At 40.8% G+C, this 13,812-nt stretch overlaps 2 protein-coding genes across 2 annotated transcripts in view; both read right to left on the bottom strand.

Moving 5' to 3' along the window:
• Positions 1-12,847, bottom strand: part of LOC147892820 (uncharacterized) — a 132,655-nt gene extending 119,808 nt beyond the window's left edge. The window contains exon 1 of the mRNA XM_087387810.1: positions 12,453-12,847. The gene's annotated coding sequence lies outside the window, so the exon portion shown is untranslated. The remainder of the gene's footprint in view (positions 1-12,452) is intronic.
• LOC147892821 (uncharacterized) lies at positions 5,930-12,455 on the bottom strand. The gene is made up of 2 exons (XM_087386793.1): positions 12,072-12,455; positions 5,930-6,029 (listed from the first exon to the last, which is right to left on the bottom strand). Exons 1-2 carry the CDS (start codon positions 12,410-12,412, stop codon positions 5,930-5,932), a joined length of 441 nt encoding a protein of 146 aa, XP_087242919.1. The 5' UTR covers positions 12,413-12,455.
• Positions 12,848-13,812: the final 965 nt, after the last annotated feature.

Raw genomic sequence — 13,812 nt, 5'->3', positions numbered from 1 at the left:
TTAGAGCCCACATATGTAAGCCTTTTATACATATATACAATTTCTTTCATGGGTGACCAATAGTGTGAAAACCATGTTTGCAAGTCTAATATGGGCCACAAAAAATATATAAACATATATAACTTATCGGCTATGTATAGTCATGTTCAGTCAGGAAGAGACTAGGAATCAATTCTCTATCAGACGTATATCATGAGGAAAAGACAACAAGGTCCAGCAAAGATAAGCTTGCCAACCCATGACCTGTATACACTAGTATAAGTGTGTGTGTGTGAAGGGAAATAAATATACTCCAAATCGTACCTTGAATATTCGTGCATAATACGTTAGCCTAATGGATAAGAACATCATTTTGTATCTATGAATATGAAAAGCCACCTTCGTTGGGGTGTGACTCTTGATTTCTCGCATGTATGGTTGGAGAAGGGAACAAATTTGTAATCAGTTGTAATCGAAATAATCTAAAGTTGAATGCTATTCAATCTATGTCTAAATATATGCAATTCTTCGTATTCCTATTTCTTTGTTTCCTAAATATGAATTATGTACTATTATAGATCTTATTCAATCATGATATTCTCTGTAGTAATATGAAAGTCTTTGAAATGTTGCCCTGATTAGATTGAGTGCTGTATAAAAGTGATTTGAGATCTCAAGTTTTGAATCATGTTCAATACCTATATTACTTATCACAAAGATGTAATTTCAATTCATATATTCTCGAAGTTTTTTAGCTCGTTAACATTAGTGATCCTATGGGTTCGAAGACTCAAACAAGTCTGGTGATCGAAGATACCTCTAAAGATTAAGAACATGGTCTGAAGAGTGTGATTCAGCATTGTTGTGTCTGAAGATCAAGAACATGGACTGGAGAGTGTGATTCAGCATGCACAATAATAGGACATTGCAGTCTATAGGTCATGCAAAGGAAGTGGAGACATGTGGACATGAAAATAATGATTCTAGCAATGAAGATGCATATTCAACATAATCAGTGATGCAATTATCAATCAAGAGTGCTGTGGGCTGCTATCAGTTTGGTGATCAAAAATCATATTCTAATTTCCAGAGCTAGATTGCCCCACTTTGGAATTCAGAAAAAAGGCAAGTAACTGAGAGTTCTAGCATCAGAGACTAATATGTTTTAGATCTCCCCAAGCTAAATCCCACCCAGAAGAAGTGCATTGATATGGACAGTGAGATGCAAAAGATTGCATGTTAGACAAATATGATGGACAAAGGTTTGAATCCTATTACATGAGACACCAAGCTCAACTCAAGCAAGCGCAAATATGCCACAGTGGAACATGGACTGAAGAGTGATTCAGCATGCACAACAACGAGACGTTCTAGTCTATAGGTTTTGCAAATGAAGTGGAGACATGCAGACATGAAAATGATGATTCTAGCAATGAAGATGCATATTCAACACAATCGATGATGCAATCATCAACCCAAAGCATTGCTGCTGCTGTCAGTTTGGTGATCAAAAATCAGATTCTAATTCCAAGAGCTAGATTGTCCCACTTTGGAATTCTAAAAAGAGGCAAGTAACCGAGAGTTCCAACGTCATAGACTAATATCTTTCATATCTCCCCAGGCTAAAGCCCACCCAGAAGCAATGCGTTGATATGGACAATGAGATACAAAAGATTGCATGTTAGACGTATATGATGGACAAAGGTTCGAATCCTATTACATGAGACACCAAGCTCAACTCAAGGCAAGAGCAGATCCGGCAAAAATGAAGTCCTACCATAGCTGCAATAGATGTCAAAATTTAGTCTCATGAATTACCACGTTCAGGTGAAGAAATCCAAATCGCTACCCAGAATGTTCATGAAGTAGTATAGACAGCTACTCCAGGAGTCCAGTTGAGACCAGATCAGAAATACGAGGTCCAGCTAAGAGCAAACCTAAAATATTGTGCCATGTACGTGCATCTTTCCTATATGTTGCATTCTTATATGGTTATGATTATTAACATAGATCTCTAGACCTTGCTGTTAAATTGTGAGACTTCCCTTTCCATATGAAAATGGTGTAAAATATTTATCAATGTGGAAATCATTGCTAACTCATAGTGGATCAAGTTTGTTACTATGGATGCTCTTTAATCTCATTATTCGTTTCTTTTACATAAGACAATTCTTTGCATTTTCTCAATGCCAGGTATGTTTTCTAATGTCTTCTTGCATACAATTTGATGTGCCAACAATACAAATATATCAAAGTCAATGTATGGACGAGAATGTAAGCAAGACATGCTCGAAGACAAATAAAATTTAGTTGTCTATCTTGTGACATTGTTAAATTTTGTGATATATTCTCACGAGCAAGTTCAAGACAAGTTCTCTAATAGTTTACATTACCAAAGTATAAGAAAGAGTTGTATGCATTTAATGCTTGAAGTACTTACTAGTATAAATGTATAAGCACCAATTCAAAGGTGAACAACATCATGCCATGGATCCCACACTTCTCTCAAAGAGCCTAAGGTCGATACCAAAATGATTCTATCTCTTCTACCGAGGACACAAATTTTATATATACCTTTGTGAGATTAGAATATATCAAATCGTACAAATTCAAATTTTTGTTGTTCTGAAGTCCAAAATCCTATGAAGAAAATAAAAGAGAAAACGAAAGAGAAGAAAAATCAGATGAACAGAAAAAATTTGAAAGCAGAAGGAAGACATACAAATTTTAGGATTCTTTTGGCTAATGAAATGGATGAAGATCAAACTACATAAGAGGAAAAACAACATGTCCATACACAAGCAAACATTAGAAGCAATGTCTAGCCATTATCATAATTGAAATGAGAATTGATATATAAAAAGCATGTCATCATTGATGATCACACCAATGGTTTAACAAGATAGATAGTTTCATGTGTTCTTTAATTAATGCAATATTGTATCCATAGCTTGGCCAATGTGTATAGTCCCTATGATGAAGCCAAATCATTGCAAAGTAAGAAGTGTAGATCGCACATCTCAAGCCATATTGCATCCGTGGGATCATGAAAGGATTTTGGTAGTAACAATGCCATTAGTTGTCACCTTTTTCAACAAAGAATTAAGCTCGTTAAAGTAAACGTAATATACTCTTGCTAGACTCTTGTACCCTCATTTCAACTGTCCCAATCTTGGATCATAAAACTTACTAACTAATTTTAAGATACCGTGTAAACTAGTGATGATCTACCTAGTACATTGTAGAATATTATAATTGCAAACTATAGCCTTCATTTATATAATATACCTAGAATAAGTCCAATCATACAAATTTAGTTTTTTTGTTGTTACAAAGACCAAAAATCTACATGGAAAATAAAAGAGAAAATGAGAAAAAAGAGGTAAACAAAAACTTTTATGAAAAACAAAAGGAAGACATACTTAGCAAGCAAAGCAACACTTATGTCGTCATCAGTGCCCAACCATTAGCAATTATACTGGGTTTCTAAAGACCTGCAAAGTCTCTTGGGCAAACCCAATGCTTACTAAAATACGTCAAATAAACAAAAGGGAAAGAAAACAAGAAATAAAGAAGGAAGGAAGAAGATGACTAAGCAAAAATAAGCAAGCAAGTCAAGAAACAAAACCTTCCAAAAAGCTAGAATTCTCTCTCTCTCTCTCTCTCTCTCTCTCTCTCTCTCTCTCTTTCTTATCTAAGTTAGGAATGTAATTTTGCCTCTTTGTAGGAAGCGATACATAAGTAGGATTATGGGTAAGCTTCCTTTTCACATTTTATATTCCTCAATTTGATCATTCTTTGTAGCATAAGTCTTGCATTCTCAATATGTCACCATGTTTTGGTATTCTCCTCTCACCCCCATTCCCAACATTTGGTATCAAATCCCTACTCCTACTAGCTTAACCTAGTCCTACCTCAAGAGAAGGTCCTCACTGGAAACTCTATACAATGCAACTCTAACTCTCAAATTTATCTAAATTTTTTATTTTATGAATTCTAAAAACCTTCAAAAAAATATTTGTTTTAGCTATATTTTATCCCCAAAGTTGAAAATATCTAGGACAACCCCGCAAATTCAGAAGTTATAGGATTTTGTATCTAGAAACATAAAACCTCTCTGAAAATCGCCAAAGACCTCCAAGGATTGGGTCTAGGGTAGCAAACCATGGGCCTATGCCTATAAGTTAGCATAGGAATGTGAAGCTAGGTCTTGGGGTGAGAAATGGAAGTTAGTGAGGAGGTACCTAAGAAAAGGGCTTGTATAGAGCAAGTTCCCTCAAGTAACGGCAACAAAAAGTTAGGTGACCAAGATAGTCAATTTATTTGTTTTTTATATGTTGATCACCAAAAGCTGTGAACTTTGAAAACCTATATCTGTAGAAAATACAATATGGGTCATCTAGTATATCAAATCACATCGTAAGACATGAATTAGATATTTATCATGTTTGTTCCACCATTTAGTAAAGTTACATGCACCCAAATAAGCATTTTACGAAGCAACATTTGGTATCCCTACTCCTCTACTAATCCTATCTCAAGAGAAGGTCCTCACTGGCAAACTCTATACAATGCAACTTTGATTTTCAATTTATCTACATTTTTTATTTTATGAATTCTAAAAACCTTCAAAAAAATATTTGTTTTAGCTATATTTTATCCCCAAACTTGAAAATATCTAGCAAAACCCCGCAAATTCAGAAGTTATAGGTGTTTGTATCTAGAAACATAAAACCTCTCTAAAAATGGCCAAAGACCTCCAAGGATTGGGTCTAGGGTAGCAAACCATGGGCCTATGCCTATAAGTTAGCATAGGGTTGAGAAGCTAGGTTTTGGGGTGAGAAATGGAAGTTTAGCTAAGAAAAGGGCCTGCCCGTAGCAAGTTCTCTTAAGAACAACAATTTTTGTAGATTTTTGTATCCATATATGTAAAAGTTCATGGTTGACATCCAAGGTGAAGTTGTTACATCCAAGGATTGGGCCTAGTATAGCAAACCATGGGCTAGAACCTATGGCTATAAGTCAGCATAGGAATGTGAAGTTGGGTCCTTGGTGGGACAATATCATAGGAAAAGGACTTGTACCAAACAAGTACCCATACGTAATGCCAACCCTTGTGAGTGAACTTAGCCTTCATTTAGTTAAAAAATATAATCAATATCGTTTCTTGCTTTGAGCACACTAGCTTCAATTAGGATAGAGTGTCAACTAAGGCCGTTAGATGACCTATGTAGTCTTTTGTCAACAAATACTCTAATACTACCATGGGAATATGGAACCATATTTTCTTTGACAAGAAAAAAGCGAAAACTCAAAGCCATTCGCCAAAATTAACTGTCCATCCTCTAGCAAGGTTGAGCAAATTCCATTGCCATACAAGCATGTCAAAAGTGTGGGTTCAATGCACCACATGTGAGCCCGACATGAAAAGAACAAAGGACACCTTGGGTGTTTATTAAGGTGCATATGGCATGCATATGAACAAATGCATAATAGGGAGCACACACCCATGAAGGCATGTGTAGATCCACATTAAGGTTTTGTGAAGGGGCTCTGCATGGATATCCTCATTAAGATTGCATGGATGCATAGAACTGAGGGCTTGACAGCCCACATAAGACTAAATTGGTAGAGCCAATGTGGGGAAGCCCAAGGAACTAGAAATGGGTAGGAATGACTTGTTGGATGTGACTATACATAGGCACACATGGAGAGCCCACGTGGAGGTCAACCTTGGGCCTAAATCTACCAGATTGGATAGGTCGTTTATAGACTATGGTCGATAGAATTAAAAACCTAGCCGAGTTTGTTTACACAACCTAGTTTGCCGGTTCAAGGTGATGCTGAAGATTTCATGGAGAACAAACCTTAAGGACACTTGCATTTTTAATGTTCTTTTGAAGATAAATATTTGCCTTATAGGTTTCATTAAGGACATGTGCATATAAAATCAATTTACAGGACTATATTGGATGGGAATACAATGGAGGCTGAGAAGAAGCCTAGAATGCTTAAGTGACATGATAAGAAGGCTGCAGCAGCCCCATTTCCTAGTATCCTATAGTAACAGGCAATATAATGCCTTATGTCAAGGCATATCGCGAACCAGATCCCAAATTTCTAGCCAAGGGCATGTTAGACCAGAAATTTAAAATTTAAGAAGCATTCAAAGGCCATCATGGAAAGTAAGAACAGGTCCAATTTCTGCTTCAAAGGTGGTGTGAAATGGGACCCCCAACACAAGGATGTACACAAAATGAGTATCTCTAGGGCAGCCAAGCTCATCATGATCATGGAGTTGTCTAATGATGAGGAAGAACGTACGGATGCTCATGAGATTCTTGATGCGATTCCAAAGATGCAAGGCAAACCCTGGAGGCCAGGATGGCCCCTTTTTTCCCTTTGATCCAAGTGGCACTAAATAACTAGTTGTGTATGCACAAAACACACAGGAGATCCAGTATCAACTGTTAACATCTTAGCCCGAAGCTGTCCTCTGTGCTGCCAGATTTCTAGAGTTACATCGGTTGAGCAATACAAGTCCAGTGGATGAGGAGATGCAATATACCAACCACAGCTGTAATCAATATCCCTTGATGCATTGAAGGGTGCTAAAAATGCCAAGATCCTAATGTTGAGAGGTGACATTGATGGCAGGACTCTTCATATGTTAGTGGACACCGTAATATCATCAACACTAAGACCTAAATAAGGCTTGGAGATTGACCATGGGTTGAGTGTTGTGGTTAGCACATGAGTAATAGGCCGTGTTGACATTTGCACAGATCCAACTCTCACACGATTACACTTCTGCAAGAGATCTCTTTGCCTTGGATACGAGTCCCATTGACATTGTTTTGGATGTGATTAGATAAAGTCGCTAGGGGAGTTTTGTTACTCAGTAATAATTTGATGCCATAACCCACAAGGAGAAATTCTGTGTTGCAGGGTCCAACAGCCCCAAAAAACAGCTGATTTTAGCAAGGCAACTGGCTTGAGAGCTGAAGAAGAACATGCCTTTATAGCATCGCAGATGGCCGAGTCAACAGAATAACAATGTTCGACTTATTTAGGATGTTGAAACTCAATATTGCCACATCAGCTACTTCCAAACAGAGATGTATACAGACTGTATGCCATTGTCTTGGAGCCTAGCAGTAAGGCCATCCACAAGGCTCCATATCATCTCTCTAAGAGCACCACAGGTATAGGGACAAATTTCATTTCTCACAACGCCTATACCTAGATGAGTCCAGGAACATGCCCAAACCCATCCTCTAAACACACAACATGGTGCAGTTTCAATCTCATGATACTCAGAAGGTTGAAAACCATAAACTCCATCACGCATAGCAGGAACTAGCTACTATGATATCCCCACTGACGTCATCAGCGCCCAACAGGGGGTGTGGACCTTAGTATAAACATATGCTCTCACATACAAATCCACACACCCACACATACTTGAGCATCCATTTATACAAAGTCCTCGTACTGAGTTTCTGTCGGCACTCCGGAGGTGAAGGTAGACTCAGCCATGACGAAGGCTAGCACTAAAGGAGAAGGCTAATCAAAAGGTAGTCCAAAATCTCTTCATTCAAGCTACAACTGCTTGTGAAGACTAAACGGTTTCATTTTAGTCTCTTCCAAACAAGCATCTAAATCTAGCTGATAGGGCAACGCACCACTTAAGATAGAAAGAATTATCGCCTCACCAGAGCTCTTGCTTCGAAAAAAAGATGGCTTGTACCAGAGCTTTTGCTTTTTAAAAAAGATGGCTCGTACCTCATGGCACTGATTATAAAAGCACGTTCCCCGTCCCAAAAATTAATGATTTGTGGAGAAACTCAAGAGTGGTTGGTCTTTCACTAAGATAGATCTTAGGTCAAGATACTGCCCAATCAGGGTGAGAGGGTGATGGGCACAAAATAACCATACACCAAGTTCAGGATTCACTAACGCACCATCCACCTTGCAAGCATTGATGAGCAAGGTATTGCAGATACTTCTATTCCAAGATGGCTTTTGTTTTTTAATGACATCCTTACTTAAAGCGAGCACAAGCAGCAGCGCATCAAGTATGTCAGACAGGAGCTGGAAATCATCAGCTCTTTACTAAGGCCAGCAAGTGCAATTTCATGGCACAAGAGGTTGAATATTTCAGGCGCATTGTGGGCAGGATTATGATCAGACTAGAGCCCTCAAGGGTGAGATTCATAAAGAAATCTATGCAGCCTTGCAATCCCACTCAGATGAGAGGGTTTCTGAGCCTTGCATTGTTCTGTAGATGATTCATACGTCATTTTCCAAGAACGGCAGCCCCTCTCACAGATCCTTAAAGAAAGGTGCCTGGATGTGGCAAGTCCGCTTTGAAGATCTGAATTTTGCATGCACTCAATGCCCCAGTATTGGTGAGGCCTCAACTTTTCATGTTTATTCTGGAGGCAAACGCCAGACGTAAAGGAGGGGGGGACTGTTTTAAGTCAAGGGCAAGGGGTGACAGCCTTTGAAACCAGAAAGTTCAATGACCTTCATGCTTTAAAAATTGGCATCACTACCTGTATAGAAGTTTAACCATTAAATACTTTCTTAGGCAGACCAAGTTATCAGCCACGAAGAAAAGGTCTTTGGCTGCAGTTCAGGCATATGACTTTGAAATTGAATGAACAAAGGGGAAAGAAAATGTGGCTGTGGATGCTGTCCAAGACGAGGACTTGCACATTGTCTACTCTCTCTGCTATCTACTAGGATTGGATACATGTACATGGAGAATTTGAGGAACAGGTGTTTTTGCAGACGTGCAGGACCCTTCATGTGAAGATTATCCTGAATTTAGACTCATAATGGCCCATTGTAGTTCTATGACAAAAGTTATGTGGTTCGAGACTCACAATACAAAACATTGGTGTCAAGGAAGATGCCTTCTTCCCGTATGGCAAGACATACAGACACCCCAAAGACCTGTGAATGGATGAAGCAGAGTTCCTGTTGGAAGGGTCTTTAGAAGATGTGAGGTATGTTACTAAATGCTTGCTATACCAGCAGAACAACCTTCAAGCGAGTGTATTGCAGCCATTGCCCATCCCAGAAGGCAAATGGACATGGATTTTATTACTGGGCTGCGGGGGATGGGATAGATATATATTGTGGTCCATAGCTTTCCAAACAAGCACATTTCATTCCCACCAAGGCACAGTATTCAACATCTCAAGTTGCCAGGTAGTTCATTGATAATGTGTTTAAGCCTTATGGGTTTCCTTAGGAGATTGTCAATGTTGGATATATCATAGCCAAAGAGTGTGTTGGTGTGTAGTACTAGGTGATTTAGTACTAGTTCATGTGTGAGTCTTGTGTGAGTGCCACGTGTCCCATATGCACTAGGTGCGAGTGTGTGAGTGAGTAGCCTATATAAGGCTTGTACTTCACTTGTCTTGTCATACTTGATGAATGAATGAAAGCCTTCTTCATGTCTTCATTTAAGCATTATTTCCTCACACCCTAACTCTCTCTCTCTCTCTCCTTTCACCATGTTTCTAACATGGTATCAGAGCCACCTTCCATAGCTGCCACGTCACCCTTGCCCTAACCCTAACTCGTCACTCTAGCTCAAGCCCCACTTTGGACAACCAGTTTTGCATTTCGGAGCTGTTATCATCCATTTGTTGCTGCCGCTCTCACACAAGGGAGTCTCACTGCATTTGGGAGCATCTGCTGCAGCTGCCTCACTATTTCGGAGTTTCTTTGGTGCTGTTTGGACCATACTCCAGCCCACGACTTGCTCCACGCAGATTTCGGACCTCTAACTGCCCCGAAACCCTAAAAGTCGATTTTTGCTATATCTGCTCAATCCTTCCAAAATTTTTAGGGCTTTTATGATTTGAGGGCTCCTGACTGTTGCAAGAACACTCTCCTGCAAGAAAATTTGAAAAGCCCCACAATTTTCCAAACCCCAATTTTCTGCTAAACCCTAATTTTCAAAATTTAGGGTATTTCTGTTTTTTGCATCCCCTGTGCTGTATTGAAGTCTTCTGCATGTAGACATTTAGGAATTTCTCAAAATTCATGTAATTTCATTACTATCTTGTACATTCATTTGGGCATTTTGCCTCCTTTGGGCATAATTGCTCAAATTTGAAGATCTTCGCCACATTCGGTGACTCTCCGATCGGCATATTGAGAGTCATGACATGATCCCCCTTGGTAGCTGCTCCTATGGACTTCATCAACACATCATTCGAGGGCATCCTAGCCTGGTTCTTCACCAACATACCTCTTCACATCAAGATGTGCTAACTCTTGTGCGGTAGCTACTTCCGGATCATGGGTTCTCTGCCCTTGCTATGCATAAAATGAATGAAAATATTTCTATGTTTGAGATAAAGGTTCTCAACCTTGAGTTGTCCCTCTAAATTGAATGTCTTTGGAGTCAATAAGAGGCCCTCTGCCCTAGGTTGTCCCCCAAAAATGATTGTATTGTGTTTTACTTTGGTTGATGGTATTGACCACCCAGTTCAGAGTAAGGGGGGATGACGAGTGATGGTTTGCCCTTTCCGGTCGCAAGCTGACTAAGAAGTCACTATCACACGCGAGGTGTTGGATAGTTGGACTTGCTCTTTGCAGTATTGTGGTGGAGGGGGGATCCGTCTACTCTTGCGTGTTGGGTCTCACACTCTTTGCTCTGAAGGGAGGTGTTTGAGATATCATAGCCAAAGAGTGTGTTGGTGTGTAGTACTAGGTGATTTAGTACTAGTTCATGTGTGTGAGTGCCACGTGTCATCATGGGACTTATCCCATATGCATTAGGTGCTAGTGTGTGAGTGAGTAGCCTATATAAGGCTTGTAATTAACTTGTCTTCTCATACTTGATGAATGAATGAAAGCCTTCTTCATGTGTTCGTTTGAGCATTATTTCCACACACCCTAACTCTCTTTCTCTCTCTCTCCTTTCACCATGTTTCTAACAGTCAACACAGAGGTGCAAAATTTATAGGTCATTCTTGGCAGGAATTACTTACAGAAGTGGCACCATACTCGATCACAATACACCATACCATCCTAAGACTGAAGTCCGATGGTCAGTCTGAGAGAGTGAACAAATGCTAAGCCTACTAAGTTCGCAACCCTTCCCAGGAAACAGCAAATAAAATTCGCCTGATTCCACTCAGCAACAAACATGGCAAACGACGTGAAGCAATCTCAGGATAGCACCATTTGGGTGCCAAGAATGCATGGAAAAACAAGAAGCACCAGAAGATTCATGCAGTCAATCTCCTTAAGGAAGAAGAAGCAGCCATTCACATGATACCTAAAAGGCAAACCAAATCCAGGCAGCATGCTGAACAGCAAGTGATCTAGACTCTAAAGCAATCACATGATTGCGCCTGCAGTTTGGGCGCCAGGGTATGAAAGAATCAATAAGAGGATTACAGAGATCTGACAAACTCTTTGAAGATTATAAGCAAGAGAGCAAAATCATGAACAAAAATTGCACAGCCATGCTTTTGAGAACGCGTGGCATGAATGAGAAACATATTCGATAAGATGTGCAAGCCACAGAGGAATGAGTGAGCATATTGTTCTAAACGCTTCCAAATGAATTTTCAAAAAGTTTGCATCAGCCATCTAGGACATCGATACATAACTCTGATTTGGTGGGTTCCAATAATTAAAAGGAAAATGTCTCGAAAACTATTCTCAGCAGCCTATAAAGTCTTCATTTTACCAAACCGTCACGCCCAACCCAGAAAAAGTATGATCGATCGCAGAGTAGCTAGTTTACCAGCATAAATCGAACGATTTCAAGACCACCCAAGAAAGCAGGAAGCAATATTTTCAACACTGTAGGAACAACTCAACCAAAGTAGCACCCGATCAAACATCTGCGCCTCGAAGCAGCTAATAAAGACGAGAATCAAGATGCCACTCCCTATCGGGCTTAAGAACCAGATCCACAAGGACGTGAAATAATCTCAATCACTTAGAAATTAGAGTTCAAGGAAATATATTTCCCCTCGGTCCACACCGATTCTCGTCCTGTAATTGTCTGGACAGTCATCTACTGCGCAGACATGGATAAACCGAGCAGTACTTACTTCTGATATCCATCCCCAGGGTTATCATCAAATGTGACCTGTCTGCCCATCGTCCACATTGCCGGTGACGGCTGAGCGTTTTGAGGAAATTCGTTGGGATCCACCGCCCTCTCGAAATGCTTATAAGGGGCTCTCATCCGATCTCGAGTAAAGTATTTGATGTCAAGAACCTGGCCGGTCTCCGAATGGGGGACAGAAGCCCGCTGGGGGGGGGTAGCAGGGGAGAAAACGCGATAATCAAGAGCGTCAGGCACGGATTCTCTGAATTCAGGGGAAGCGAGGGGGCCGGTGATTTCCCAGGGCTTTTTGAACCATTGAAAGAATCGTTTGAGGGCAGCCATGGAAGGGTGATGGTGGTCTCTGTCTCTCGCTCTCAGGGACCTCTGCTCTCTCTCTCGCTCTCTATCTCAGGGGCCTCTGCGCTGTAAGCTAAGGATAATGGCAATGGGTGGCTCAAAATGTTGCTCCTGCTGCTGCGAGACGATTGCTGCTGCTGCTGCGAGACGATTACTGCTGCTGCCGCAAGACGATCGATCCGATGCTCCAATGGGTGATGGCTATGGCGAACGCTCCTCGCTCCTGCAACTAGCCCCTCTTCTCGCCCCCAGCCTAAACTTCGAGCTTAAACAAAACCCAAGATTAACTCACCCACACAGCCCGCCTCCCCATCCCAAAGACCGGCTTCACACCGGTCTCACTCGAGATAGGTCGGGCACATGTCTTTGTTCCGATTGCATCCCGTCAAGAAGTTTCCTGCCGGACATGTTTAGGGGAAGGGTCTGCAGGAAGAACTTTCTTGGGAAGAAATTCTTCAAAATTTGGCAGGCCGCAAGCCAAATTCTTTACAGTTTCTGACTATAGTGACCCGTCCCCCACGTGGAGAGCTCCAGGAGGGTAGCAGACCTTTTCAATTCTGCAATTTTGGGATAGTGGGCAACAATTCTGCCACAGTGGGCCTCTGACAATCACTTTCCTTCTATGAAAGTACCAACATCCAATGGCCAGGCTTAATCTAGACTGACCTCGGCTCTTGGTTGGGATTCCATTCCTTCACTCTACCCTTCATCAAACCCTCCTATGTCCTCCCAAGCAAGCCTTCCTACTAAACCACCACGACCTAAGCCAAGGAATACTAAACCTCACAATGCAACTCCTCGAGACCAACGAAGGATGGAGTGGGACCTTGAGTCCACAGGAATCCTCGTTGAAGTTGTGAAACAATATGGGGAGTATCGTAACGATGGTGGTTTGATGAGAAAGACAGGCACTACGAGAAATCGACGCACATATCTAGGTTGTGCATCAGGAGAGGGCGTACATGCCACATGGAAACATGAAAATATTAGTACTTGTGGATTGGGCTTGCATTAACCACCATCTGTGACTATGAGAATAACATACCCTCTAGAAATTTTCCTATTGGAGCATGTCTCGAGGAGAGGGCTCAAGGAAGTTTTGTAGGACCATGAGTTTCGCTTGATGCATTCATGACTTTGGCTTGATGTCCTTGCACTTATTTGATGTCTTGGAGTTCCATCCATGACCGGTGGTACATCAATACCTGTTCCATCCATAATGATTGCTTCCCCATGTATGAGATCTGCAAACAATAAATCTCATCAGGAATCTTATCAGAAATCGTTTGTTCTTGTGCATTGCCAAAATGTGTTGCCTACCTAGTGCTGAATAGAGTATTTAGAATTATAAGGTTGGGGTTTTCAAGATATATCAGGCCTCTCAT

This window comes from Dipteris shenzhenensis, chromosome 16, assembly GCF_047967505.1.
Source record: "Dipteris shenzhenensis isolate YYH24624 ecotype China chromosome 16, Dip_SZ_1.0, whole genome shotgun sequence".
NCBI lineage: Eukaryota > Viridiplantae > Streptophyta > Polypodiopsida > Gleicheniales > Dipteridaceae > Dipteris > Dipteris shenzhenensis.
This window is presented reverse-complemented; position numbering and strand designations above follow the sequence as displayed.

Coding starts and splice junctions, on each gene's coding strand:
- LOC147892821 (XM_087386793.1), bottom strand. CDS start 12,412: ATGGCTGCCCTCAAACGATTCTTTCAATGGTTCAAAAAGCCCTGGGAA. Junction 6,030..12,071: donor CCTGGGGATGGATATCAGAA/GTAAGTACTGCT, acceptor ATAGGATACTAG/GAAATGGGGCTGCTGCAGCC.